Raw genomic sequence first — 25749 nt, 5'->3', positions numbered from 1 at the left:
GCAAAACAATGAATGAATGAATGAATGAAGAGAAGAGCACCCTACAGTAATAAAATGCTTAATGCCATCAGCATTGTCCACGTGTCAACATTTAACTGTGAATTTTACAGGATAGCTTTTCCAAGCATAGAGCATGTCTTTCTTCCTCCTAAAGGAAAACAATGCCTAGATCTGAGTAAGCATCCAGAATTGGAAACAGTAAAACCACATCACTGGCTTGTAGCATGAGTACTGAAGAGGCGTGTGCTCCGTATTTTCTGGAAGAAGTGTATAAAACTTGAGATAGGGCTGCTGTAGACTGTTATTTGGCTGTAAAGAGCAAATAACTGCGGTCACACCACATTTCTTCTGTCTGTCTGTGCTTTCTTGGGTACCTTTCATCTTGACAGTGCTGGTATCAGTGCATTCAAATAAAACCCAGGCAGTTCTTGCTTCCTGCATCAGTAGAAGGCAGGTTTCTTCCCAGGAAGCCAGGTGCATGGACTGGGCAGCATACGGAAGAACACATGTTGCCACATCTTACTGCACATCTGTGTTGGCTCTGCAGATGAGTGTGCAACATGTCATTGCCACACTGCAAAATAGCAGAGGTCAGACCTGGTTTTAATTAATGTGCCATTTTTTTGTGGCAGCTTGCTGTAAAAGTGAAGGTTATTAATGCAAGGCTGGACTCTAGACAGAGTAATGAAATTGGTTGTCCTTATAAATGATCACCAACAGAGTTTTAATTTGTAACCTGGAAAGAGCTTTCAGCATTGTTGGTAACAGCAAGGGGAAAAAAAGGACATGTTTGTCTAGAGTGTGTTTTGCCAGAAAGCTAGATATAAATTTCTCTTTTGAAACATTTGCCCTAAGCCTAGATATTTGTTTAGACAAAACTAGCTGCACAGGTTTCTGCTCAAGAGAATGAGAGGTAGTCTCCTTGTCCTTTACAAAGTTTTGCACACAAAAAAATATAATTGTTCTATTTCTTTACTGTTAATTTACCACGTTCATAATGTAATGATAAAGCATACACTTCAGTGATATGAATATTGACATAAATTTATGGTGATTTGTGCCAGCTGAAGAACCTGTGCCAGTCTGTCCTTTGATGGTATATGCAGTGCCTGGTTGACTGTTTTCAGGTGTTCGCTGATACTTAGTGTGTGGATAAGACTACTTTTTTTCTGATGCCTTTCTGAACCATGTCCACAGTTTTTTCTTATCTTCCCCTGTTTTCATGACAAGATGTAAATTCTCTAAATGGTTATATTTGCAGATAGCAAGCTATGTGAACAAATTTGCCTCAGACATCTCTATCTTGCAACGGTCTCTAGCAATCCTGGAATCGATGGTGCTCAATAGCCATGACCTGTACCAGAAGGTAGCGCAGGAGATCACAATTGGGCAGCTAATCCCACATCTGCAGGGGTGAGTGTATTCAGTTGCCGCTTGATATGGTGGATTAATTTTTTTTTCCCCAAAATGAGCGCTGCGTTTAGAAAAAACAGTGGTATAAAGACTGACAACCTCTTTTATGATTCCTGTGTCCACTACAAGTGACTGGATAACTGGTAACCAGCTTTACCGGTAACCAGCTTTCTGGAGTTTCTTGGTCATTAGGGGTTTTTTTTGGCATTTAAAAATTTTTTTTCAGTGAGTGTAGTTGGAAGTAGGGAATGAAGAGAAGAGCACCCTACAGTAATAAAATGCTTAATACCATCAGCATGCAGACGGGGTTGTTTTGCTTGTCAGCCTCTGGGAAGTGTGTAAGACAAAAATTGCTCAACTTTTGCTGAAGGTGTATTTGAAAAGGGAGGGGCTTTTTCTTAGATAGTAATGTGCAGTGGTTGAATGGATGGAAACTACCTCTTATAGCATAGGGTAATGTACTGTGCATGGTGTATAGTTAGGTTCATCCCCTAGCTGGGACATTTTTAACTACCCTGAAAAGCTTTTCATATCAGCAGGTTCATCTCCAGAACCCTTTAAGGGAAGATTCCTCTTCCTACCTCTAGATGTTGTGCATCTGGCAGAAGCTGATTGTTGGTCTCCTACTGTGATCAGTGGAGGGTCAATGGCAGTTCAGCAGCGTGGTTCATTCCACCTTCCTTGAATTCTGAGTCTCTCTCTGGTGCGTCATCTCACTCAGTAATAGAGACAACGTGGTCACGACCAGCTTTGATTACCTAACTTGCATGGTTAACATGAAGTGCAAACAGTTCCTCCAATTCTACCTGCAGCTGGAAGATCAGTTTCTACAGTTTGTGTGCATTCATGTTCTTCTCTCATGTTTATAACATTGTTCCAAACAGGACAGACCAAGAGATCCAGACGTATACCATTGCAGTAATAAATGCACTCTTCCTTAAAGCACCAGATGACAAGAGGCAGGTAAGTTGTTGGGTTTTGTGTACCTATGTATCTGTAGGAAAATAAGTGTTTCATATTCATACCTGCAATTGTCTTAGTCACACTTGCAGTTAATTCAGACTGAAACTTGATCAGTTATTTCACGCTGGTATATCATTCATTTTAGTGGAGCTACCTCCATCTTGCACCAGTATTAGTAGGGATTAAGCATTCTTCCATGCTTTTGTAGTTCCCTGTAACCTCATTTGAACTATATTGACTGTGGCTGACTGTAATATTTATTGTACTGAATTCTTTGCCAGCACAGCTTGTAAAAGCAGGCTGTTTTTTGGTAGAATGTTTTTCCCCCAGATTTTTTATTTAAAAGTGTGTTTCTTTTGAAAACGGAAACATCTTGCCGTGTAAGCATTTCATGACTTTTATAGTGTGCTATTTTAAGTTAGCTTAAATGCCAGATATCAGAAATCTCAAAAGGAAAGATTGCTAGTTGCTGTTAAATGAGGATGGAATGTGAAGTGTTATGAAATAGTGAAGTTTTATCCATGTTTATAAAGTTGTTAGCCTGTGTCAAAACAGATTTAGTCATTTATTTATTTAACATTTCTGTCACCAATGGAACAGCAATGATAATTCTTGTGGTGACATACTGTTACTGCCTAGAAAAAGTTCATTGAGAGTTGCTGATCAGTCCTGACAAGGACCTTCCTGAGATTTATTCACATTTTTAAATGCTGGAGCCTGCTTAAGCAAACATCAAAGCCCTTATGAGTTTTTTTCTTTTTTTTTCTTTAAAAATATTTTTAACATTGTGAAAAGGGAAAGTAAACCCATGGTTTAATTAGAAAAAAAAAAAAAAAAAGGAAGGTGCTTCCCCTCCTCCTTTTTTCCCTTCTTTCTCCAGTACAGCCTTCAGTGATTAAGGGAAGAAGACACCTACTAAACAGAAATGGAAGTAAAACCTTTCTTTCAGTTTTGGCATAAATCTATGATAGATGCTTGTAAGAAAACCAAATATTTTGCTTTTTACATTTGTGAATAGTTGCTGCTGCTTATGTTTCTGTGAAAAGTATGCTTTGGTCATATTTGAGGTTGAGACAATGTCAGATATAGATAAGACTTTAATATTAGTCAGTGGGCATGTGTTCCTTGAATGACAGTACCACAGGGTGTTGCCAGCATTGCCAACTGTATTTTCGCCAACAGTGTAACCATCTAGTGAGGCTGGCAGTAAGCCAGGCAGACTTCACCTGTAATACCTGCTACTGTGACACAAAATTGTTAGTCACGGAGTTTATGATCATCAGAAGATAATGATCTGGTTTGGCTTGAGGGCTGATAGCTCTGACACTTGCAGAAAATTTTCTTTAGCCTTTAATGACTTATAATAAGTAGTCAGAATCTGTTAGGTTTCTTTTTGTATCTGTCTTGTGGTTAATTAGTAAACCACATAAGGAAGAAGGTAGGTGTCCATTGGCTTCAAGATAGCATTAACTGATGGAGTTTACAGAATTTTGTGTTTCTAAGACAATGTACTGAGGTGACACGGTCTCACATAATTATCTGATGATGGGCACTCAAAAGTTAAGGTTCAGTACTCACCACTAATATGGTTAGAAGAAAGAAACTGCACCAAAACTCTTATGACTCCAGAAGCCTTGGCACCCTGTCTGCTGCTGTCTTACAGGGATTGGCATGATGTGGATGACTGCACTGCAATTAAGGAAAAGATTTAAATTAGCACTGCTATATGAATTCTTTCCTTTCTTTTTTTTTATTTTTTTTTTTATTTTCCCCTCGCTCTTTCTGTAATGCCAAAAGCCAAGGGGTCCAAGGTTGGAGTTTTTTTCTTTTTTTTTTTAATGGAGACTCCCTGGTTGCTTTGCTTCTTCTGCCACTGTCAAGGACCAAAAATCTAGAAAAACCTAGGTTATTTAAAAAAAACCAAAACAACAAAAAAGGTCTATCAAAAAGAGATGAGAGTTTGAGTATTGAAATGATACTATGTATGTTTGAAACACTTTTTTGGCAATCATCTGTATTTTTGCAGAGACATGTTGCTATGGAAAATGAGATGGCAAATTTTGTCAGATAATTCTTCTCATCTCTTAGTACAATACTTATATTAGAAGAGACAGCTCATTAGCTGCTAATGACTATATAGCCTTTTTGGAGACAAAGTTGATTATGATGCAGTAATTGGTTTTGTGAATGCTTGTTGTTCCTATCAGTTTTTAGTCCAGTTACAAAAAACAATATCTCAATAGCAGCTTTTTAAATTACAGGTATAAGAAAGAAGTGACAATTTGATAATCCTCTCCAAAAAAGTAAAATAAAAGAATTCCCGTTTTTTATTTTTTTTGTCTTGAATGCAGAAAAGACTATCTCCTATTCTTTACCTGTTCATCTTTTGGCAGTGGGTATATAGTTTGACAAAACCAGCCAGTCTGTTCCACATAACACAAAGTATATTATGTGTCTGGCACTCCCCCTGCAGCCCAGTCGTGCATTTCCAAAAGAGATGGAACCATCTGTGTCATCCATTCCTTTGCTGTTACATGCAATTGAAACCTGTTTAGCTTAAAATCTAAAGTTGTTTCCCTTTTGTCCCTTCTTTCTTTATCGCACAAGTTCTGTTGCAAGCACTCTTTGTCTGTTACAAAGAAAACACCCATGACTGCCTCCTGTTTCACACCTTGAATTATTTTCTTTTTGCAAGCAGATTCTCACCGTAACACTTGCTTTATTTACACTGTTTCTGCAGCCGTGTTTCAGCAATACAGTTTTTTGTGTTTTATATAACAACCTTAGTTTTCCAATTTTCTAGTCTCTTTTTTATTATGTAAAAGTAACCAGTATGTACTCGTATTACTCTTCAGCTCTCACAAAGTTCAGCAGGATTTTTTTTTTAAATTTATTTCTCCTGAACACGAACAATATTTTTTATATGGTGCCAACTGCGCAGAATCACAGTGCATCCTAAGAATTTCCTTAAGCATGTGTAAGCATTGATTTCAAACAGGTCTAGAAAGAGAAGTTAATTTAAAGCAAAATTCCAATTTTGGAACGTGGACCAATGTCAACATCGCTACTAAAATACAGGGGAGAAGTATTCTTTGTTATAATGAAACAGTACTGAGTTGTAGGCTAATTTATTGAGTGAAAGTTAGAGCACTTAACTTTTAAACAGCCAAAATATTATTTTAAATAAGCATGTTGTTTGACATCTTGTTTTAAAATCCTGGTTGACTTCCAGTCCATGCTTCCTTCTGTATTGTTTGTGGGGAAAGATTGTGCTTGAACAAGGGTGTAAATACTCTGTTGAACCCACAGAGGTCTCTTCTGAAGTCTTTCACTGCTGGTTTTGGATCATCAAAGTCCTCAGCTTGTGTCATAATTTTAACTTTTTTTGCCCCTTTTCTCATAGTAGGGTAATCTAAGTTTATGATGCCCCCAAAAAGGCATACAGTCATTTGGCTGATGACTAATGACTGTCATTTATAAATAACACTACAGAAACATAAGACCTTTGCAAGTCAGTGTGTTCTTCTAGGTATGACACTAAAATACCTGCTTCTGGCTAATTTTTTTTTTTTTTTACTAAATCAGGAAATGGCAAATATTTTGGCACAAAAGCAGCTTCGTTCCATCATCTTAACTGTAAGTATACAGTTTTCAAAGTTACTGTTCACTAGAAGAGAGAAAAGGTGACTCAAATTTTGGTGTTCATAGCTGTAGCATAGAAGATAACGGTTTGGTTGTTGCGTGGGTTTGAAACTGCTTTTTAGAAAAGTTCTTTTCCCCTTCAAATAAATTGTGGTTTCTTCATGAAAATATAATACTGAATACCTTGGTATTTTTTGGTTCTGTTGATTATTGTGTCGTGATATAAAGTTGCACGCAATTTGTCATGACTTGCACAAAAGAAGTGTGGAGTAGAGTTGATGAATATAATATAGAAGACTGGCACCTGCTATCATGGAAAATCAGAGGGATTTTGCCTTTGACCTTAGCGTAGATTACATCTTCAAGGGAACAAGGTGTGCTTTCTTGGTGTACAGCAAACCAAACAGCAAACAACCCCTTGCACCTTCTCATTCACTGTCATAATTTCAGTGATGTGTACAAACCCCCCCGAATTTATTTCAGAAGGAATAGTTTTACACTGTTTGAGCTCATAGGGAATTTGTAATAATCACATGGATAATATTCTTAGGTTTTTATTTATTGTCATAAAATGCTCCAGTGCCTTTTGGCCAGAGAGATTCCTTTGTTCTCTGGAAATGTACAATATCTGTTGATGTATCCATCTCCTACCTGATGACTCTTTCCTTATGTACTTTGCTGTGTTTAGTGACCTGGGTCTGTTTCCCATTTAGAACAACATGGTGGTTTTGGCACACCAGGGATTTTTAAATTGTCCGTCAGTTTTGTGTTTGCCTTCTGAATGGGATAATTCTGCACCTATGGGGCATTGTATGCTAATATATTTCTAAGCAGTTTTCCTCATACCCAATGGAGTAGTCTGGTAGAGGCAGGATTGTAGTGTGATCTTGACTCTCTGTTGAGCCCTGTTAAATCACTGTATTCTCTGTCTGTCTTTGCAACCTGAATACTTTTCTACTCAGACAACTGCTCTATTAAATATGTTCTTAATATGCTCTCTTCATAAAAAAAATTAAAAATACAGAGGTCTAGCGCTCTTGGTATGGAATTAATTTTTCTTTGAAGTGACTTCTCAGCACTGGTTTTTTTAACGCCACTTCTCAGTATATGCACAGACCCTATCTAGTGTAAAGTCCTGTCCCTAAAAGTTGCTTATACAGTATGTAAATCAGTAGTGCTAGTCCTGGTTTGATTGTCTGTGGGGTTTTTTTTGTGTTTTGTTGGGTTTTTTTTCCTTTTCTGGAGCATATATACACTATTGCATAGCAAACACATACTGAGAAAAATGGAAATACTTGACTGCACCTAATGCAATTTTCTTGTAAGATGATATTCACCAAAGTTTCTCTTTCTTTGCAGCATGTTATCAGGGCACAGAGGGCCATCAATAATGAAATGGCACACCAGCTTTATGTTCTGCAAGTACTTACCTTTAATCTTCTGGAAGACAGAATGATGACAAAAATGGATCCACAAGATCAGGTAAGCATCTGGCATGATCTAGTCTTAGCAGGAAGCAGAAACTGTTCAGTGATGTACCTAAAGCTCTTTATGAAGGAAAAACGACTTCTAGGAACACTTACATAAGTCATTCATTTTCTCTTTCTGTGAAGTTGGGTTATGTTTTTTGGTTGTGATTAGATGTACTGGCTATTGCATTCATTGTACAAAAGGAGAACAAAATGGCCAGACCATTCTCCTTAGCGTGTAGTTCCATGAACTGAATTTTGTGTCTTCCTGAGCAGAAACTCTGAGCTCCAGTCCAGCATTTGTTTCCTTTGTGTGCTTCTCAGAAGCAACAGAGATGTATAGTCCTTCCTAAAAGTACTTCTGTAGAGCTAAATTGAATGTTTAAATGAAAACTATCTGGCATGCTAGATTTGAAGTTAATTTTGTGTAACAATAAACCCTGTTTTTCATACTGGGAACCTATATGGTAGTTGTTCATTAGTTTATTGCTTCTGTGTCCAAACACTGGCTTTAATGTAGTTCACTGTGCAAAAAGAGACACTTAATCCCCTAGGAGATTCAAGAGATTTAAATATACAGTCAATGAGCCATATGGAAGATTTGTTTTGTTTGTTTATTTTTTGTGGCCTTTTTTAGGCCCCGTACAAGGAGGAACCTGATTTCATTTTTAAGAGGAAGTTATGTTAAGACTTGCTGATAATTTGGAGAAGTGAAGGTGGGACAGCTAGATAGTTTTACCATAAGTAACATCATGCTGTAGGTTTTTATCCTTCCTGTTTCTTAAGTTTGAGGCAGGGAAGTTTGACCCTTGGGAATGTACATGCAGTCAACTAGCACATATCTCCATAGAGAGTAACTACCACAGTGTTGTTAGTATTATGATAGGGTGGTTATCACTGTCTTGAGACATTTGTAGCGATGTGTAAGTGTAGTAATTCCTCTCTTGCCCATTTCTGTGGTAGCAAAAATGGACAGTTACAAAAACAAATTCGGAGTGCTGAGTCATTTTGATTTCATCCAGCAAAGTATTTAAGTACCAGCTTCATTACCAGCTTAATTTGAAATTTGTGTAATCTCTTGGCTTCTGTGGTTAAAATTAAGTGTGTAGTTAGACCTTGATAATGTGGGTCCTGCTTCTTAAAGTCAGCAGTGGGCACCTGCATGTGAATCTCCTGAATGTGATGACTTTTGAAAATGGGAACCACAAGGTCATTCTTACTGACTGTCTCTCCAAGTACAAAGTAGGGAACTTAGACACAGAAAGGTTGAGTATTGGAGGGAATACAGTGTTTTGAAACACCTTTTGTGGTATTGTTTATTAAATTGAAATTTAAGTTATTTAACCAATTTTTTTTAATCTTATTTTGACATAGGCTCAACGGGATATCATATTTGAACTCCGAAGAATTGCATTTGATGCAGAGTCTGAACCTAACAACAGTAGTGGCAGTATGGAGAAACGCAAGTCTATGTATACTCGAGACTATAAAAAACTTGGATTTATTGTGAGTATTTTTTTGTAGTGGTCCACTGAAAGTGGGTGAGGGCATCCATTATAGTACATGCTTTGATCAGTCACTTCTCTTACTTGGTCTGCTGTTTCCTAAAAGGGAATAGCTTTCCTCCCATCCCCAGAAATCCCAATTTACAGCTTTAGCAGAAGCTGGGGTGCTGCAATGAGTGGCTATAAACTCTTTAGAAAGGCTAAGCAAGGAAGGAGAATCAGTGGGATAGTCCTTTATGTTAGGGAATGTTTTGACTGCCTAGATCTTAATGATGGTGATGAAAGGGTTGAGTGTTTATGAGTCAGGACCAGGGGGAAGGCCAGCAAGGCAGATATCATGGTGGGAGTCTGTTACAGACCACCAACCAGGATGAAGAGGCAGACAAAATATTCCATAAGCATCTGGGAGAAGTCTTGGGATCTCTAATCCTTGTTCTCATGGGGGACTTCAAACTTGCCAGCTGTCAGCTGGAAATATGATACACTGGAGAAGAAACAGTGTTAGGAGGTTCCTGAAGTGTGTGGAAGATAACCAAGACCAACTGTGTGAGGTTAAACAGGGTGAAATGCTGGGTCTTGCAACCCCATGACACACTCCAGGCTTGGGGAAGTGTCTGGAAAGCTGCTCAGAGGAAAAGAACCCAGTGGTGCTGGTCAACAGCTGGCTGAATATGAGCCAGCCGTGTGCCAAGGTGGCGAAGAAGGCCAGTGGCATCCTGGCTTGTACCAGAAACAGTGTGCCCAGTAGGACCAGGGCAGTGATCGTCCCCCTGCACTGGTGAGACCACACCTCAAATCCTGTGTTCAGTTGTGGGCCCCTCACTATAAAAAAGGTATTCTGGTGCTGGAGTGAGGCCAGAGAAGGGCAATGAAGCTGGTGAAGGGTCTGGAGCACAAATCTGGTGAGAAGCATCTGAGGTAGTTGTTGTTTAGCTTGGAGAAACGGAGACTCAGGGGAGACCTTATCTCTCTCCACAACCACCTGAAGGGAGGTGGTAGCAAGGTGGGGGGTCAGTTTCTTCTCCCAAATAACAAGCAACATGACAAGAGAGGTTCAGATTGGATATTACATAAAATTTCTTCACGGAAGGGCTTGTCAAGCATTGGAACAGGCTGCCCAGGGAAGTGCTTGAGTCATCAGCCCTGGAGCTGTTTAAAAGACAAATAGGAACGGCACTTAGGTATGTGGTTTAGGGGTGATCATGGCACAGATCGACTCAATGATCTTAGAGGTCTTTTCCAACCTAAACAACTCTAATTCTAGTTGGAAGAAATAACTATCTGAGGTTGAAGCATGTAGTTTTGAATGACATGTCATAATTAAAATCTAGCTTTTAATGATATCTTTGATGAACAAGCATTGCCTAATGGATCTGTTTCAACCCTGTAAAGTCATCATAGTCTGTTAATAATAATATGGATTGATGAGCACAATAAATCTGAGATAGGTCTCAGTGGTATTCACTTGTGTTTTGTTTGCTTGAAGTCCTTCCACCTGTGAATAGGGATCTATTCATGCAGAATGCAGAATCTCTTACCCTGACTTAATCAGGTGAATTGGAGTTCTAGTCTTGCCTGAAATTGTGTTGGGGAACAAAGCACAATCTGGCTGAACTGTTGCATACTATATATTGATAAATAATGTGTATTTCCCCCCTCTGGAAACAGAGCATGCATATGTACACTGCAATCAGTATCTTGATTTATTGTTTGCTCTAGGTTAGTATGCAGTTTTCTTTCTCCTTGGGTAAAATGGTATGCTTCATAGCTTACGTGATTCGTTACTGTGCTGTTGGCCTGGCAGATATACAGTGAATATAGTACAGTAGCCACAGTTTTCAACACTGTTGGTGCAAGCTGAAATTCACTGTGCAGTTTGGGTGCTCTGCTCAGCTCTGTGGCGTAGGGATCAGTTCTCCCCAAACCACAAGGGAACTGGGTAGAGGCTTTCTGGGTTCTGATAGTTGTTTTCAGGACTGATGAGTAAGGAAAAATTCCTGCTGGATCAGTACTGTTGTATCTGTAAGGAGTCATAAGTAAATAGATGGGAAGGAAAGATCTTGGCATTTTGGGGCTGTAAGCATCATCATAAAACTAGTGCTCTGAGAAGCTTTTGAAGCTCAGTGTGGGGGTATTTTTTTGTCATCTATTAATCTGTTCTCAGTTGCTATGTGATAGAAGACCATTGCTGTCCCAGCTTCTGAGACTGTCAATTCCTATGGGGAGATGAGCAGAGGACCTTCTGCCCTCAGGGCTGAAACTAAAAGAAAATGCAGGCCCTAGTTTAGAGACAGATGGGCTACATATAGAGTCCCCAGCTTGTGGTAGATGAGAACAGAGGTGGGGGCCACTGTCATAGGAGAAGGAAAAGTAGCTGGTGGCAAAGAAGGAAATGGTGACAAACACAGAGGCAATAATGGGGTACGCTGAAGTCATGGTGGAGTTGTATGTACAGAGATTGTGACATATGGAAGAATCAAGGAAAGAAGTTTAAAACAATTGTTCTCTACTTCAGGCTGATCACTTTCAGATATCTGCTGCTCACTCTAGTTTTACGAGATACTGAAAACTCAGCTCCTCTGAAAATCTGATCTTGCTTTCTTAAAACTGGAGCTAGAAAACTGAGTATATAACAGAATACCCAACAGAATTTGAACTGGTACTCACACACAGATCTGAATTTCAATTCTATTTTTTCTGCTTCTTAACAAGGACTAAGTATCACTAGTTTTGAAGTCTGGCACTAGTTATTCCAGTGGTTTTGTTTATCTCACAGGACATATTTTGATTCTTCAGAGCTGAGATTATTCACAACAACATGTTTTAGTTGATAGGGTTGTTAGGAAAACACTTGATGTGAATCAAAATGTGTTAGTCTTGTCTGAGTTTGCAGGAACTCTTTTGCTGTCCCTGTGCAGCAGAGACTCATTCATTATCTTCATTACTCTCATTTGGGCTGTTCATTGGGAAGCCTACTGAAAACACTCTGGCAGGTGTCAAGGGTAACTGCAGCACTCTTTACTATTTAATTGTGATAGCCTTTCACAAGGGGATGGGGAGCAAAGTTTAGGAGGTAATGGAACTGGGATTAAAGCAATGAAGAAAATGCGGGGAGGCATAATGGAAGATGAGAAGTATGTGAAAGTAAGCTGTGAAAGGAACACCATAGCAAAATCCTAATGGGAGGCTGGTTATCCTACTGGCAGTGTGATGAGGCAATGTACAAATAATAAAAATGTCAATGATGAGCTGCAAGGAGAGTTATTCTGCTCTTGTACAGAAGTTTTACCTTGAGCTAAGAGTCCGGGTGACACTGCATGTACACTTTTTTCTCAGCTGAAGAGGAATATGACCGTCCACACAGGGCTGGGGAAGGAAGCAGGATCTGTTGTGAAATCTGACTGGTTATCCCCAGCCTCTCGCATGGGCAGTGCTCTTACTGGACTCTTGGCTGCCTTCACTGCATCTACTTATTTTCATTAAAGTTTCTTCAGTGCTTTCATAAGTTGCAGGCAAAGGGTTGCATTAGCAAACTGATCTATAATCTGAATAGCGGGAGGTTTCTCTTCCTCCTGTTTTGACTGTGTGATACAAGAAACCCGCCAAATAGGAGGCTGACTTTGAATGCTGTCTTCATTCCACTGGTACTGATGGTCAGGAAGCTAATTTCTTGAACTGATTAAACATTCATTCTAAAGGAGAGTAAAACCATGTCTAGCCATTAAGTTGTTCCTAGACTGCTTGTTCTCTTTCTGTATGGGAAATGCAAGAATCTTATTTATTTTTCTCAGCCACATCAAAAAGTCTTGCCCCACTACAAATAAAATGTCCACAAGAGACAAACTCCAGACATGGTTTCAGAAGTTTACAATATAATTTGTAAAACTTCATAGTTAAAACCTACATTCAGTTTTAAAGCAACCACAAGACCTCTCCAGATGGTTGTGATAAACTGTTTATTATGAGCAAAGAGAATTTCAGAGGAGACAGTCTTGAGGACATTTATTAAAATGCTAATAAATACAACTAAAATACCCAATTAGGAGATCTAAGATACGCTCCACCCTATTGAATTATTTATTATTTTCTGAGTCAATTGCAAATTAAGTAGCCTGAATACTCCCCCTTGTATTTGAGTAAACTTAAGTCCCATAATCGAGGTAGGTAATAGTCACTAAAAATTGATAATGCTGTATATTTTCATCATAATTTTTTAAACATTGCTACTGTCATTGAGAAGTTGTAGCAAAAGCATTTGTTTAGAGGCATCTGTGAACAAATTCTAAGAAGCTTAGGTAGCTTAAAATGTTGGAAAACCCCCCCAAAATTATCATCCTAGAACAGGTTTTCTGAAGTTTTTGGTGTGTAGAGCTTCTGGGTTTTTATTTGTTTGTTTTGTTTGAATTTTCTTTAATTAAATATAAGTGGTTAGTGTAAATGCAAAAAGCCAACACGGAAAGAGATTTCATAATTCTGCTGTGCCACATTGGAATTTATTAGTGTAGCAAAATGAAATGTGGTTTAATGAAGGGGCTTTGAAATCAGTAAGGAACTGTCTGATAAAAAGTGACAATTGAAAGCAAAATAGAGAATAGTGGAGTGTTCTTGAAGAGGAAGGCATGGGCTTGACTTTCAAAATATTAGCGGTGGGGACATAAGAGAATGAACATATGCAGATGAAATCTTCTGATTAAACAAATATGGGAAACACTGATGAAAGAATCACCATGTTATTCACAAATTAAATGACCTTTTGGATTACAGAGACAGAAATGTAATTTTGTTCAGTGATACAAAGAGATATGGTGTTCATTTAGGACCCCTGACAAGAATTTCACCTTCAGGCAAGTATCTTGTCTGTAGCAAAAGATAAGAGAGATTGTGCAACACAGCCACAAAAAAAGTCAAATGTTAAGCTAGGATATATCCAGAAAGATATTTTTAAAGCAGATAAACTGTTAAGGCCATTTTCTGACTTTCTCAGACATCATCTAGAACGCTATATAATTTCAGTAAACTATGCAGTGACTCCTGGAGTGACTGAATGTGAGATGTGTGCTGAGTGTGAGGCTTGTGCAGTGATAAGGGAGATGTCTTACAAGAGTTAATTTAGAAAGGTTGCCTTGTTTAGCCAATCTGGCTGAATCCTGTGGAAGTCTTAAGTGTAAAAGTGCTGAAAGGGAGGAAACTATATGTAAGCTAAAAGGCAGAGATGGCAATCCATTTATGGGAAAGATTTTAGGTTGGAACGATGGGGACGAAAGTTGTTACTAGTTTAAAGATAGAGCTCGATCCTTTATGAGAAAGTTTGTATAATATGTTTCACAGTGGTGCAACCAGGAAACAAACCCATGGATACTATATGAGAAAAACCCCAACAAACAAGGTTGCTAAGAGAAGTCTGAAAGGAGACATGAGTAATTAGATGGATGACTTAAATAGCCACATAGCTGATTTGTTAGACATTGCAAAAACTTATTAATATGAGGAGAAGCAGCACCAGAATAGATAATTTGGAGAATTTGTCTTGTAGAGATCTCTGGAAAGAAACTTCAAAGATAGTTGAGAATAGCCAAAGCATGCCTTAGGCAGAATGTACACCTGACTTGCTTTTGAGATTTTTTCCAGACTTGTATGTTTTTTTTCTTCTTCATGTCCTAGATGAGCAGCTACTTTGTTTTATCTTTTGATCATCTTCTTCAAAAATCCCTTGTGTTACAGCACAATATCCAAGTAGCACTCTGAAGATAAGAACTATTCAGGTTTCTCACGGGTTCTTCTGTGGTGCTTCTCATTGTCTCTTTGAATAGTTCATTAGCTGAAGCCTAGGGATAGTGTTGCCCATTTAAAGATGAAGGGAATATTTTTCCCTTCTTGAATTTTCTGGCTAAAGGAATATGCTCTTAGGACTTTATTTTTTGGAACACCCACTGCTTTCCTCAGTGCATGGCTTTTGTTAGAACTGTACGAGTGTTACTGTCTGTAGAGCTGAGTGTATCAAATCAGGTATTTGGAAAATGAAGAGCATAGAGTTAGTGACTGTCTTGTATGTCACCTGTCCTGCAGTCTCCCTTAAAATCTCCTTGTCTTTAGGTATAGCTTTCTCACCAGGCCAGATCTGTTGCTGATTTAATCAATAGGTTTGGCCTGAAGTTTAGGTTAGCTCTGTTGCACCAGCAAATGGGAAGCAGCTGTTCAAGACACTACCTTTCCAAGCATGACCCATTTACAGGCCAGACTGTAGTGAGCCAGGGGGTTTTCCTCCAGAGCAGGTGAATCTTAGTCATTCACTATATGGAATAGAGAGTCCTTAGATTGCTGTGGCCAAGAGTAGCTTAAGACAAAGACAGGAGCTGCCTGGATAACCACCCAGAGTGATTTATTCCCTTTGCATCCATTCTACTTCTTCCTGTGTATTTTTTCCTGCAGCAATCTCAAGTGGAAACCCTTCTCAGGCTGTCTTCTGTATGACAGAATATTTATCCTTTGACAAATTAAATTGATTGTGTTCAGTAACCTCCTTCAGGTCTTGATATATTTTATTGAGTCTCTCTACTGTGGTATCTCACTTTGCTTTCCAATTCCTTAGCTCTTATGGCTTTTCTCTCTCCATTTCTTTCCCTAGTCTTTGGTTTTCATTTCCCAATGCCCTTGGGCTCTTTTTTCCGTTTTGACCTCCATTTGGATCCATCTCTTTCCAGTATGTCTGATCACCAATCCCCATTACTTCATTCATTCAATCTCTCTAAATTTTGTCTTTTTTCATTCTCACTCCCTCCTTGTGATGTGGTTCTCCTCTGGGTTTTCCCTTGTCTCCCTCTCTCCACCTCCTCCTCCTCCTCTGTTTGTTCCTCCATCAGTATGAAGCCTGCTCAGTCAGCTGGCTCTCATTTCCAGCCCTTGCACTGAAACTTGTCAGGACTTTCTAAAGACAATCAACAATTTGCTTTTTTTCTGTGCTGTATTTTCAGTAATGGGTTGATGAGTTTTAGCTACATGGTCCCAATATCAATATTTGCCTCAGTGTGAAGAATTTCAGTTGCCTGATAAGTACTGTCCAAGACATTAAAAACTGGGAACAGCATCTAGTAATGGCAAACGCTGGGCAATGGTAATAATAGTCAGCACTACTAACCCCACCTCTTAAATGATCTATGGACAAAATGCTTTCCCCTTCATTTTCTTAACATAATGTTGTGGATTGTGACTTGAATAGTTCAAACATAAATTAAACTTTTTTTTTTAAAGATATGATGTTACTTTTTGCTTAGTATTCTGGGCTGTGAAATAATTGCATCCTAGTTTTGAAGAATTTAGCTTGAACTGCTGATTTATTGTAACATATAGTGATAAATTATTTGACCACAGGTTTGAACCACAGGTTTCCTGGGGATGGTGTGTGTGTATTAAAAGAAAGTTCAGATTTGCACTGATAGAAAGACAGTAGATCAGTACTTAGGTTGCTGTGTGATAATAATTCGTCCTTTATTATTGACTGATGAAAAGTAAAGAGAGTGAAGTCATGCAGTGAAAGGGCAGTGCACAACTGAGTAGTTTGCATGGTGTGGATTAGTGGTAGTCAATTAAGCAGTAGATTGAGTAAAGCTTTAAGAAGTTAAAATGGAGCAAGACCAGGATGGGATTGGGATGCCAAGCCCTGCAGGAATATGAATAGTCCTTACATTCTGTGGAGTTACTAATGTCAGCTAGATCTCTGAAGCCTCTTTGTTCCAGCTAGTCATCTGGATTAATGGTAGCAGTCTGCAAACTAGGGAGAATAAAACTTTCCCAGGAGGGAGGGTGAGAGGGATATGGACAAAGCAGACCCCGTGTGATGCATTTACTTAGTTATTCTTGTTGAAGACCATCCTCAGGTCATAATTTTTCTTCCTAAAAAATGAAGACCTGACTGAAGTCTTACAACATGATGAGTTGTAGGACTGGAAAAGCCCTGAACAGGAAGCTGAAGTTCTGTGATTTGAACTTGAAATCTGGAACTGGTATTAAATGCTGAAAAACTCATCACAAAGGTCATGAATGGTCGTTTTCAGCTATTTGGTTCAGAACTCCCTGTTGTTTCCTCCAGTTGATGATATTCTGCAGTGATCGTAGGTTTTTATCCTTTGAGAAAGCTTTTCAACTGTAATAGAAGTATTGCTTTCTTACATTCAAATTCTCTTGTTGGCTTTGGCAGTGGCAGAGGAACATTTTTAGTATAATACTGTATATGTGCTAATCTAGATCTGATCCTTTTTAAATTTTAAATTGATAAGATTTAATAGTTGGCTTAATGGTAGAACAGCATAGATGACAGATTGTACTACTGAAAGCTATTAGTAATTTTCCATCCTCCACTCTTTCTACTCCTACAGCCCTCTCTTTCTCTGTCTACTATTTCAAAACTTGTGAAATCAGTTGTTGCTAGGGGAAAAAAACAACTCAGAGAAGATTTTCTTTAGCTGAGCTATTCAGATATGCAGTAGCTGAGGCTGCTTCGCCTCAAAACAGAAGGAAGCGCCAGACCCCTCAGGTCAGTTGCCCTATTTCTATATGTAGCAATGGCACACTCTAAAGTAAAACATTTTGTCATTTACTAATGATAGGTAATAATTAAGCACTATTCAGCACAGCAATACCCATTTCTTATAGCAGTCCACCAGAAAGGAGAATCTTCTTTTCACCTTTCATTGTAATACATGGTTTGTAGATTTGAGCATCTTTTTATTTAACAGATTTAAATTTGCAGATGGTATGGCCAGGAAAAAACCAAAACATGCTCTACCCTTTGCCACTGAAATTCCCTTTTGTTAGACCAATGGGCCAAGACAGGAATATAGATAGGATTTCTCCTCTTGTTTTTACCTTTATGACCACTAGAGGTTGCTCTTCTCCGTTGTTTGCGAGCATCATTCTCCATTGTGTCATTTTGTTTTGAAGCTGAAATTTTTCAGCGCCTATTTTAGAAAAAAACCATTACTAATTTATTCCTTGGGGTAAGTTTTGAAAGATGAAGGCTAATCATACATATTTATTGCTCGCTATTATGAAAGAATGTATTTGTGTAGTGACTGTCACTTTCAGTAATTGATCATCTTTTAAGTAAAGAGATGTAGGTAGTCGCAGATTTATATGACTGTTTTTGCTTTCGTAAACACTTCTTTGGAAGTGTTTGAGACAAAACAGATCTTGAGGACCAGTTCTGTCATTTTGTTTTCAGAGAGCAACATTTATCTGTATAATCCTGTTGCTGTGTATAGGAATATCACAAGAACAAGATCTAATCACTGGGAATAACAACCTAGGACCTTGAGTAATATTGGTCTTAAACCAATGAAAACATCTAAATGGATGTAAATGTTTGAAATATTTGTCTTTTTTATTAATATTGTGTGCACCAGAAATGCAGCACCACATTGTACTAGAAGAGCAGCAAAGTTGAATTTTAGCCATTAAAGCCTTAATTCATTCCCTTACTCTTTGTCCCATTTAAATACATGCATGTGCAGTATTTCTTTTATCTGCCTCTGCTTTTTTCCTCCTTTATACTTTACTCTATATTTCTGTCATGATCCTTGTCTCTTGTTCAGCTCTAGGCTGATATTTGTAGTTTTCCTTCCTATCTGTCTTGTTTTCTGCCCTAACACTCTTGCACTTCTTCTTCTAAGCCCTTCTATTCCCAAATGCTTGACTTTGACACTCACGTCTCACTATTCTGTGAGCCCTTCTCTTTCCACTCCACTCCCGGTTTGTTTTTTTCTCTGAGTTTGGAAGATGGGGCCAGGGAATGCTCAGGACAGGCAATATCTTCAGAAAAAAACCTGTGTGTGTTTCAAAGAGATTTGTTAAATTCAGTTCCTGAGCGTTTATAATTCAGTCAAATGTAGACTGTGTTCAAAAGGAATCTCAAAACTGACACAAGAGCAAGTCTTAGAAGTTTTTCTTGCGTAGCATGAGTGGGCTGGGGTTTCTTGACAAAACAGTTATGTAAAAATTGATTTAATAAGAGCAATGCAGAGCTTAAAAAAACATGCCTAAAAATGATCAAATAGTTTGCTAAATCTTGCTAAGGCTTTTGAACAGAAAGAAAAGGTTAGGCATTCTGTTCTAATAGTTAAAATGATTATAAAGTATCAGATACTAAAGTCTAAAAGTGGAAAGTGTCAGACAACTTGAACTGCAGGTGGCACAACCAGATTTACTTGTAATTGAAACACTTTTTCAAGTTTCTGTTTGCTTTAGCCATCTTCCTTCCCTGATGTTTTTGTGAATATTGCTGCTTAATAGATCTCTAACAGAGCAACCACAAGGAGAGGTGCTGAAAGCTGTATGAGAAAGTGAACAAAATATGTGAAGTACAATAAAAGAAAAACAGAATGAAAGAAGAAGGACATATAAATGAACTGACGATTTAAATTTTCTGAAGCTATATGGAGATAATTCAGTCTGAAAAAAAGAACAAAAACAAACAAAGCAAAAACCAAAACCCTAAACCAAGTCTCCATTTCACTTGTTGAAAAACAAAAGAAAGTTTTAATTTTATTAAATTACTATTTTAGACTATTTTGCAATGTGCAGCTCCACATGGAAATCTCACAGAATGTTTTCTAAGAGAGTACTTGGATCTTGTCTTTACAGTAATACTGAATGTCTGTCAGAATTGTTTTTCTTTATAATTCACCTGAAGATAGAAATACTTGACTTACCCTATGTATATGACTCAATATTATTTGGAGTGCAGCTGAACCTAATTTTAAAAGAAAGCTGGTAACTAATCTATAATATTGCACAGCAGAGGGCACTAGCATCGTACCAGATGTGAGTTGTTCGCAGAAGTTTTTCAACAGCTTACTTGCATGGATATACAATCTTTTCAGCCTTAGAAATAGTAGAAATAACTGTTCTGGGCTGTAAATTCCCATTTCTCAGTTGAATGCCAGGAAATGTTTGATGTTTAGGCTAAATGATGCCTCTGTGGGTTACTTAATTTGGCTTTCATGTTGTGGTTTGTGATACGATGCACTGTAAGTGGGATTTCCTTTCTGGTGCTTACTGGTGAGATATTTTATCCCTCCAAAATATTCCTGTGTCTGAGTGGTTTTCAGCCTTATGTAGGTTCTGTGAAAGGGATGCTTTCTTGCAATCTGGATTTTTTTAGTTATTTTCCCCACACCCGCCCCCAAGAGTCTCTACAAATCTGTGAGATGAGATTTTTGTAAATATAGTTATAGATCTAATCAGAAAACCTTACATTTGATCACGAACTCAGACCTTGTTCTGCAAAGGTGAGCAATAGCAGCAAAGTATCAATATTCTTTCAAACCCAAGAGGCAGAAATATAAAAATCACTCAAGCTTACTCTCACAGCCATCCTATCCTTGGTACTGTTAGGAGTCCATAGGTGTGTAACCTACTGCATTCTTTCCTATAAGCATAGTTTCATAGTTTTAAGTTACTGTTTGCCATAAACAAAGCATTCCGTGGTTTCATGACATGCTATGTATATGGTGCTAGGCTGTGGGAAAAACGGGGCTGCGCTGGAAAAAGTATTGCTGCACGTAGAATGAAGCGCTGCACACTGAGGTTTGCAACTTAGCAAAGTTCGTGCTGAAACTCAACTCTCCACACTGACATTTAGATTTGCTGAGATGTTCAAGTCGATGTTGGTGGTGGGAGATATCTCCTCTGGTATAACTTGGAGTGGCCCCCAGGGTTAGCGTTTGATCTGCAAATCTCTTTGTTAAGCCCCTGCACCACTTTGAGCAGTGCAAGGAAGCGTGGGTAGATGCCTGCTAGGCACAAGCAGGGAAACAGCCTGGTTGCCCTACATGTGAGTGGGGTGTAACCTCCTGAGAGAGAGGAGTGACCTCCTCTGGCCACAAGGGAGATGCTGTCATGTGACTCCAGAGCTGCTCAGCCCAGTGTGATTGTGGTGTGGAATAAATACTCAAGAATGAAAAAAAAAATTAGATAGGTGATGAAAACTGTAAATTTATTGGTAAATCCAAAGATAATGCGTTTTTTCTTCGTCACCAGACTGTAGTCTGCTGATCCTGAGTGCTAACAGAGGAATGCAAGAGAATTATTGCTGTTTGGAGGCATGAGGTTTTAAATGGCTGGGAGAAAACCTGAGGAACTTTTTTTAATTAACCAAAATGGGTACATTGTAACCAGGAAAGCCAGACCTTGTGGCACGCGCAGTGGATGATATGTGTGTGGTGAGAACCTACTAATTTTATATAAACTTGGCACTGTTGATCTGAGTTGATAACTGTACAGAATGAGGTTCCTGGGTCAGATGCATCTTTATAGTGACCAATAACAGGGGCCAGCAAATCCATATGTTAAAGCTGGGGTTCTTGTTTACCACGCAGCTGCATGTGATTTCCCAGGTTTATTTCTCAGGAGCTATGGGCATCTAACAACTTGATCATTGTTAAAATGGATCAACCAGCCTTTAACCATGTGTAGCTGAATTCCTCTTAGCTGTAGTCCTTCCAGAGAAGAACAGATTTAAAAGAAAGAAAAAATAATCACATCTTGATGGGCCACCAAGCTTCTTTGACCTTTCAATATCACTTTAAGAATGAAGTTAAAACTAACCAGAATGAAATAACTGTGGTTGTATGTTGGTGACTGTGAATGAAGTGACTCTGTGTAACATCAGTCCTTTTGTGTTTTGATTTTTTAATACTTTATTGGATGATTTTGTGCTTATTATAAATATGCGTTGAAGGAATCATCCTTTAAATAATTTTCTTAATGAAGAAAATTGTTTTGCAAAGAGAGAAGAAAAGTTTTTTAAAATATTTTTATACCTTTCCATTATTTTTAATTGTGAAATTGTAAAATAAAAATCTTAAACTCATTGTGATTTGAAAAAGTATGCTTCTCTTGAAGAAAATCCACATACAAATGGAAATGTACTAATTTAAAATTAGATGCAATGGAACATTGAACTTATGGCATATTTTTTTATATACTATGTGTGGTTTATCCAATTGTTTTCTTGTTTGCTGCTCATTTACTATATGCATCCCAGTTATAAACTCGTGGGGGCAGGCAAACTCCATAGATTTGAATGTAGCTGGGCTGAGTAGTTTGCTTCAAGTGTATCGTAACAGAAGAATTGTATTCTGACTCTGTCCCTTAGAGATGGATCTTGGACATCTTTCTCTGGATGTTATGTACCCTGCATGCCTCAGAATTTGCATACAAAAAAATAAGATGAAGAAACAGCCCTCACAAAACTGATCAACCATAATGACATCTCTCCTCTTTTGTAGTGTGAGCTTCATCTGTTTCACAAGGCTTGGCTTGAATAGCTGATTCCAGACAAACCCTTGGTTGATGATGGTAGTTTGGGGAAACTGTGTAAATTCAGTGTTAATTACTGTGAATAGTTTTTTTAGCTTATGCAATTTTTCAGTGTATACATACATACGTACATACAGTGTATGTTACTTACATGTACATATTGCTCAGTTCCCCATCCTCTCTGTAGTCAGCTTGTTACAGAGCCCCTACGTAGAATCACAGAATAATAGTGATATGTCTTCTTTTAAAAATTCCTTAATTTTATAAAAATTTTCCTCCATTTTTCTCTGGGAAGTTGAAAATCCACCTGGCGGGGTTCCAGTGTCATGTGCTCTAGGTTACCCTGCCTTGGCAAGGGGGGGGTTGGACTAGGTGATCTCCAGAGGTCCCTGCAGCTCCATCCTCTTTTGGACATCTATCTGGAGGAGACCGAAGGCAGAGCAGAACAATACCCAGACATGCAAAACATATCAGCATTTTGCAGAGCGAGTCACAAGAGCTCCACATTCCTGTAGAGGGAGGAAAAGAAAAATTGAAATTCCCTAATGAATAGATCCAATGATTTTTCTTTTTTTTTTTTTTAGTTACCTCACTATTGAGGACAGATGATATTATCCTATAGAATGGGCACAGGATATTGTTGACTTAAGATAGAAATATGGACTCACAGGTTTTAGGAGACATTGGTCCTGACTCCAAACCTGTCCCTGACTTTTACAAAGCTTGGCTGTTTGTACTCAAGCAGGGGAAAGATTTGACTGCAGAGATAGTAATTTTGTACATGGGTATGCCCATCCTGAGGTATTTAAAATATCATATATGTTGACAGTTCCTTTGCTGTAGATCTGTCCTCTGTGGTTACTAGAAGCTTAACTTAGTCACAAGGTAATAAACAAAGTGTCAGTGTGTGAACCACAGGCTTCAAAGTGGTAGCAGGCTTTTTTACCCAGTTCTGCAAGTCTGTATGCCCAGCCACAGATGACATTTCAGCTCTGTTTCCTGGAGCTCTGGGATGGAGTTTTCTGTTTTAAATTTGGACAGCTGCTCTATCTGGCTACCAGGCAGCCAGTAGGTTCACATAGCTGATTCATTTTGAACTGGGGTTTTCTGAGACACAGGGCTGACTTCTCTGTACTCTTTATTTGAACTAAATGCAGCCTGAGCCTTTCCTTTTGCACGTGACAGCTGTTTTAGCTAGCTTGCTTGAAAAAGAAAAACGTGAAACCTTTTTACAGAAGTATCTAAAAGGAGAGCGAGATCTATCCCAACTTACCTTTCTGATATTTGGCATTGGCTTTAGGTTCCTTGCAAAGCTCACTGTTCTCAAAGCAACACAGATTGTAAGGATGCGGGGATGTCCTCAGCCACCACAGTCATTGATATTAGTGAAATTCCAAGGGCAGTAAAATTCACTGCACAAATGAGGTGTCAATCTTTTTGTTCTGTGGTTGTGCTGTGCCTACCATAGTACATAAGCATCATATCCTTTACTGGAGATGATAGTTGTTACAGCAGGAAGGGTCCCATTCAGAATTTCATTCAAGTCTTCTGAGGGATGTCATAAGGGAGAGGCAAATGCAGCAATTAAGTGGGCTGCTTCACATGCGGATTCCCTGTAGATACACATCCTCAGGAAAGTTCTAGTGATTTTTTTTACCCTTATCTTAATTGATTGCTTGTAATTTAAGTAATTTTTCTTTAAAAGAAACCACAACTGAAAGTTGTTTAAATTAATGCACCTTAAATTACAGAAGCAAATGTTATGTCAAAATAGTTAAGTTTAGATAGAACTGCCTGAAGTGTAACTAAAACAATCAAAAATATGCTTTCTCTGTAGCCTTATGCTTAGAAAAATCTGATTCAAGCAGCTCAAGATTTGGCAGAACTTGGTTTTGAACTTTTCTTTTTACTTAAAAAAAGGGTCTAGAAATACATTTTTTTTCTTGTTGATAGTCAATGCAACTCAAGTGTTTTGTTCATATGCTAAAATATATATTTTTGCACACTTGTTAGCTATTTTTTATCTTTTCCTTAAGTTTTATAAAAAATGTCTGTTGAAGTGCTCTGAATTTCTCCTTAATTGTGGAGCCATTATGCCATTATGCTTAAATAATGAGTGGAAGTCACAGTGTACCTTCCTTCACTTGCATTAAAGTTACCTAAATTAAAAAAAAGCTTTTCATGCCAAAATTAGACTTAGGAACACTAAGTCTAACTAATTGACACATCTGATAGGACTCATAGAAATAAAATTACTCAGGCAGATTTTGTTTCTGGCATGCATGACTTCTGTCTCATTGCAAACATTTAATCTGCATTTATTTGCAGTGTAGATGGATTAATTTCTTTGGCTTGCTGTTCCTGCTAGCATTGTTCACACTGTTTTCTCACATGACTGTCATCTTGCTAGCTTGATAATTCTCCTGCTGGGCAGGATGGGAATTCATGCCTTAGATCCTATCTGTGTAGAGAAGGCAAACTGCTTTAATGACACCGGTAAAAATAAACTAGTTGATCTCCTGCACATTCTGAAATCATAAAAAAGCCTATATTTATAACAGTAGCTCTTTTTAGGTTGAGAATACTCTATGCCAGTTTTTCCTGGTGTATTTCATGAGTGTTGTAGTTCAAACAATATGAAAATATCTTGCTGGCCAGGATGTGGATGATATATTCCAGCATGATTTTGTAAGAGCTGGAGTTATCTGAAAAGCTGTAGCCCTTGGTTGCTCTCCAACAGCACTGACTGGAGGGACACCTGCCTCATACACTTTCAGCTGGGCCTCTAGAAAGTCTCATGGGAAAGGTCCCTAGTTCCCTGTGGTGAAAACCGTCTGGATCAACTCGTCTCATCCAGCAGCAATCTAAAGTGGACTGACTTTGCCCAAAAGTGTAGGACAGGAAATCTGGCAGGATCTAGCTGTTAAATGATATGGAGTAATAATAAACTAGTATGACTTTTAGTTTCTCGACCCAGTCTAGCTATATGTGCAAGTGGATATTTGACAGCTTACTCAGTTATTCTGTAAACTCAGTGGATACAGGGAGATATCTGGAAGTAATTTTCCACACTAAAAAAATGTAATTGAAAAGGCCATGTCCCATTGATTCATTCTAAATATCCCTGAAAGAGACCTGTTACTGCTTGATAACTACATTGGCCCAGAAAACATTACTTCAGTATTAAGAAGTCAGCAATCTGTGAAGTGCTAAATATGTATCTAACTCTAAGGCCTGCCCTTGTTAACTAAACTAAAGCCTGAGAGGTGGCTCATCGTTGTCATGCATTGGACAAGACATGATCACTCTAAGTTATAGCACTCATTTTGTATTCTTCTAGGCTTTCAAAATAATGGCAGTCCCTAGGGCTTAAGATTTTGGAATTCAAAGCATTAGCTCAATGTAATATAGGTATGTGTAATGTAGGTATCCCTAATACAGGT

The 25749-nt window shown here is 38.3% G+C and overlaps 1 protein-coding gene across 2 annotated transcripts in view; it reads left to right on the top strand.

Moving 5' to 3' along the window:
- The window catches only part of ELMO1 (engulfment and cell motility 1), a 314601-nt gene that overhangs the window by 117654 nt on the left and 171198 nt on the right, over positions 1 to 25749 (top strand). For both annotated transcript variants that reach the window (XM_027675681.1, XM_027675682.1), the window contains exons 10-14: positions 1262 to 1413; positions 2298 to 2376; positions 5962 to 6012; positions 7378 to 7500; positions 8862 to 8993. In XM_027675681.1, coding sequence (XP_027531482.1) covers positions 1262 to 1413; positions 2298 to 2376; positions 5962 to 6012; positions 7378 to 7500; positions 8862 to 8993 — 537 coding nt within the window. The remainder of the gene's footprint in view (positions 1 to 1261; positions 1414 to 2297; positions 2377 to 5961; positions 6013 to 7377; positions 7501 to 8861; positions 8994 to 25749) is intronic.

This window comes from Neopelma chrysocephalum, unplaced genomic scaffold (assembly GCF_003984885.1).
Source record: "Neopelma chrysocephalum unplaced genomic scaffold, ASM398488v2 Primary Assembly neopelma1_26, whole genome shotgun sequence".
Lineage (NCBI taxonomy): Eukaryota > Metazoa > Chordata > Aves > Passeriformes > Pipridae > Neopelma > Neopelma chrysocephalum.
Note: the sequence above shows the minus strand (reverse complement) of the source record. Positions and strands in the feature narration are given on the sequence as shown.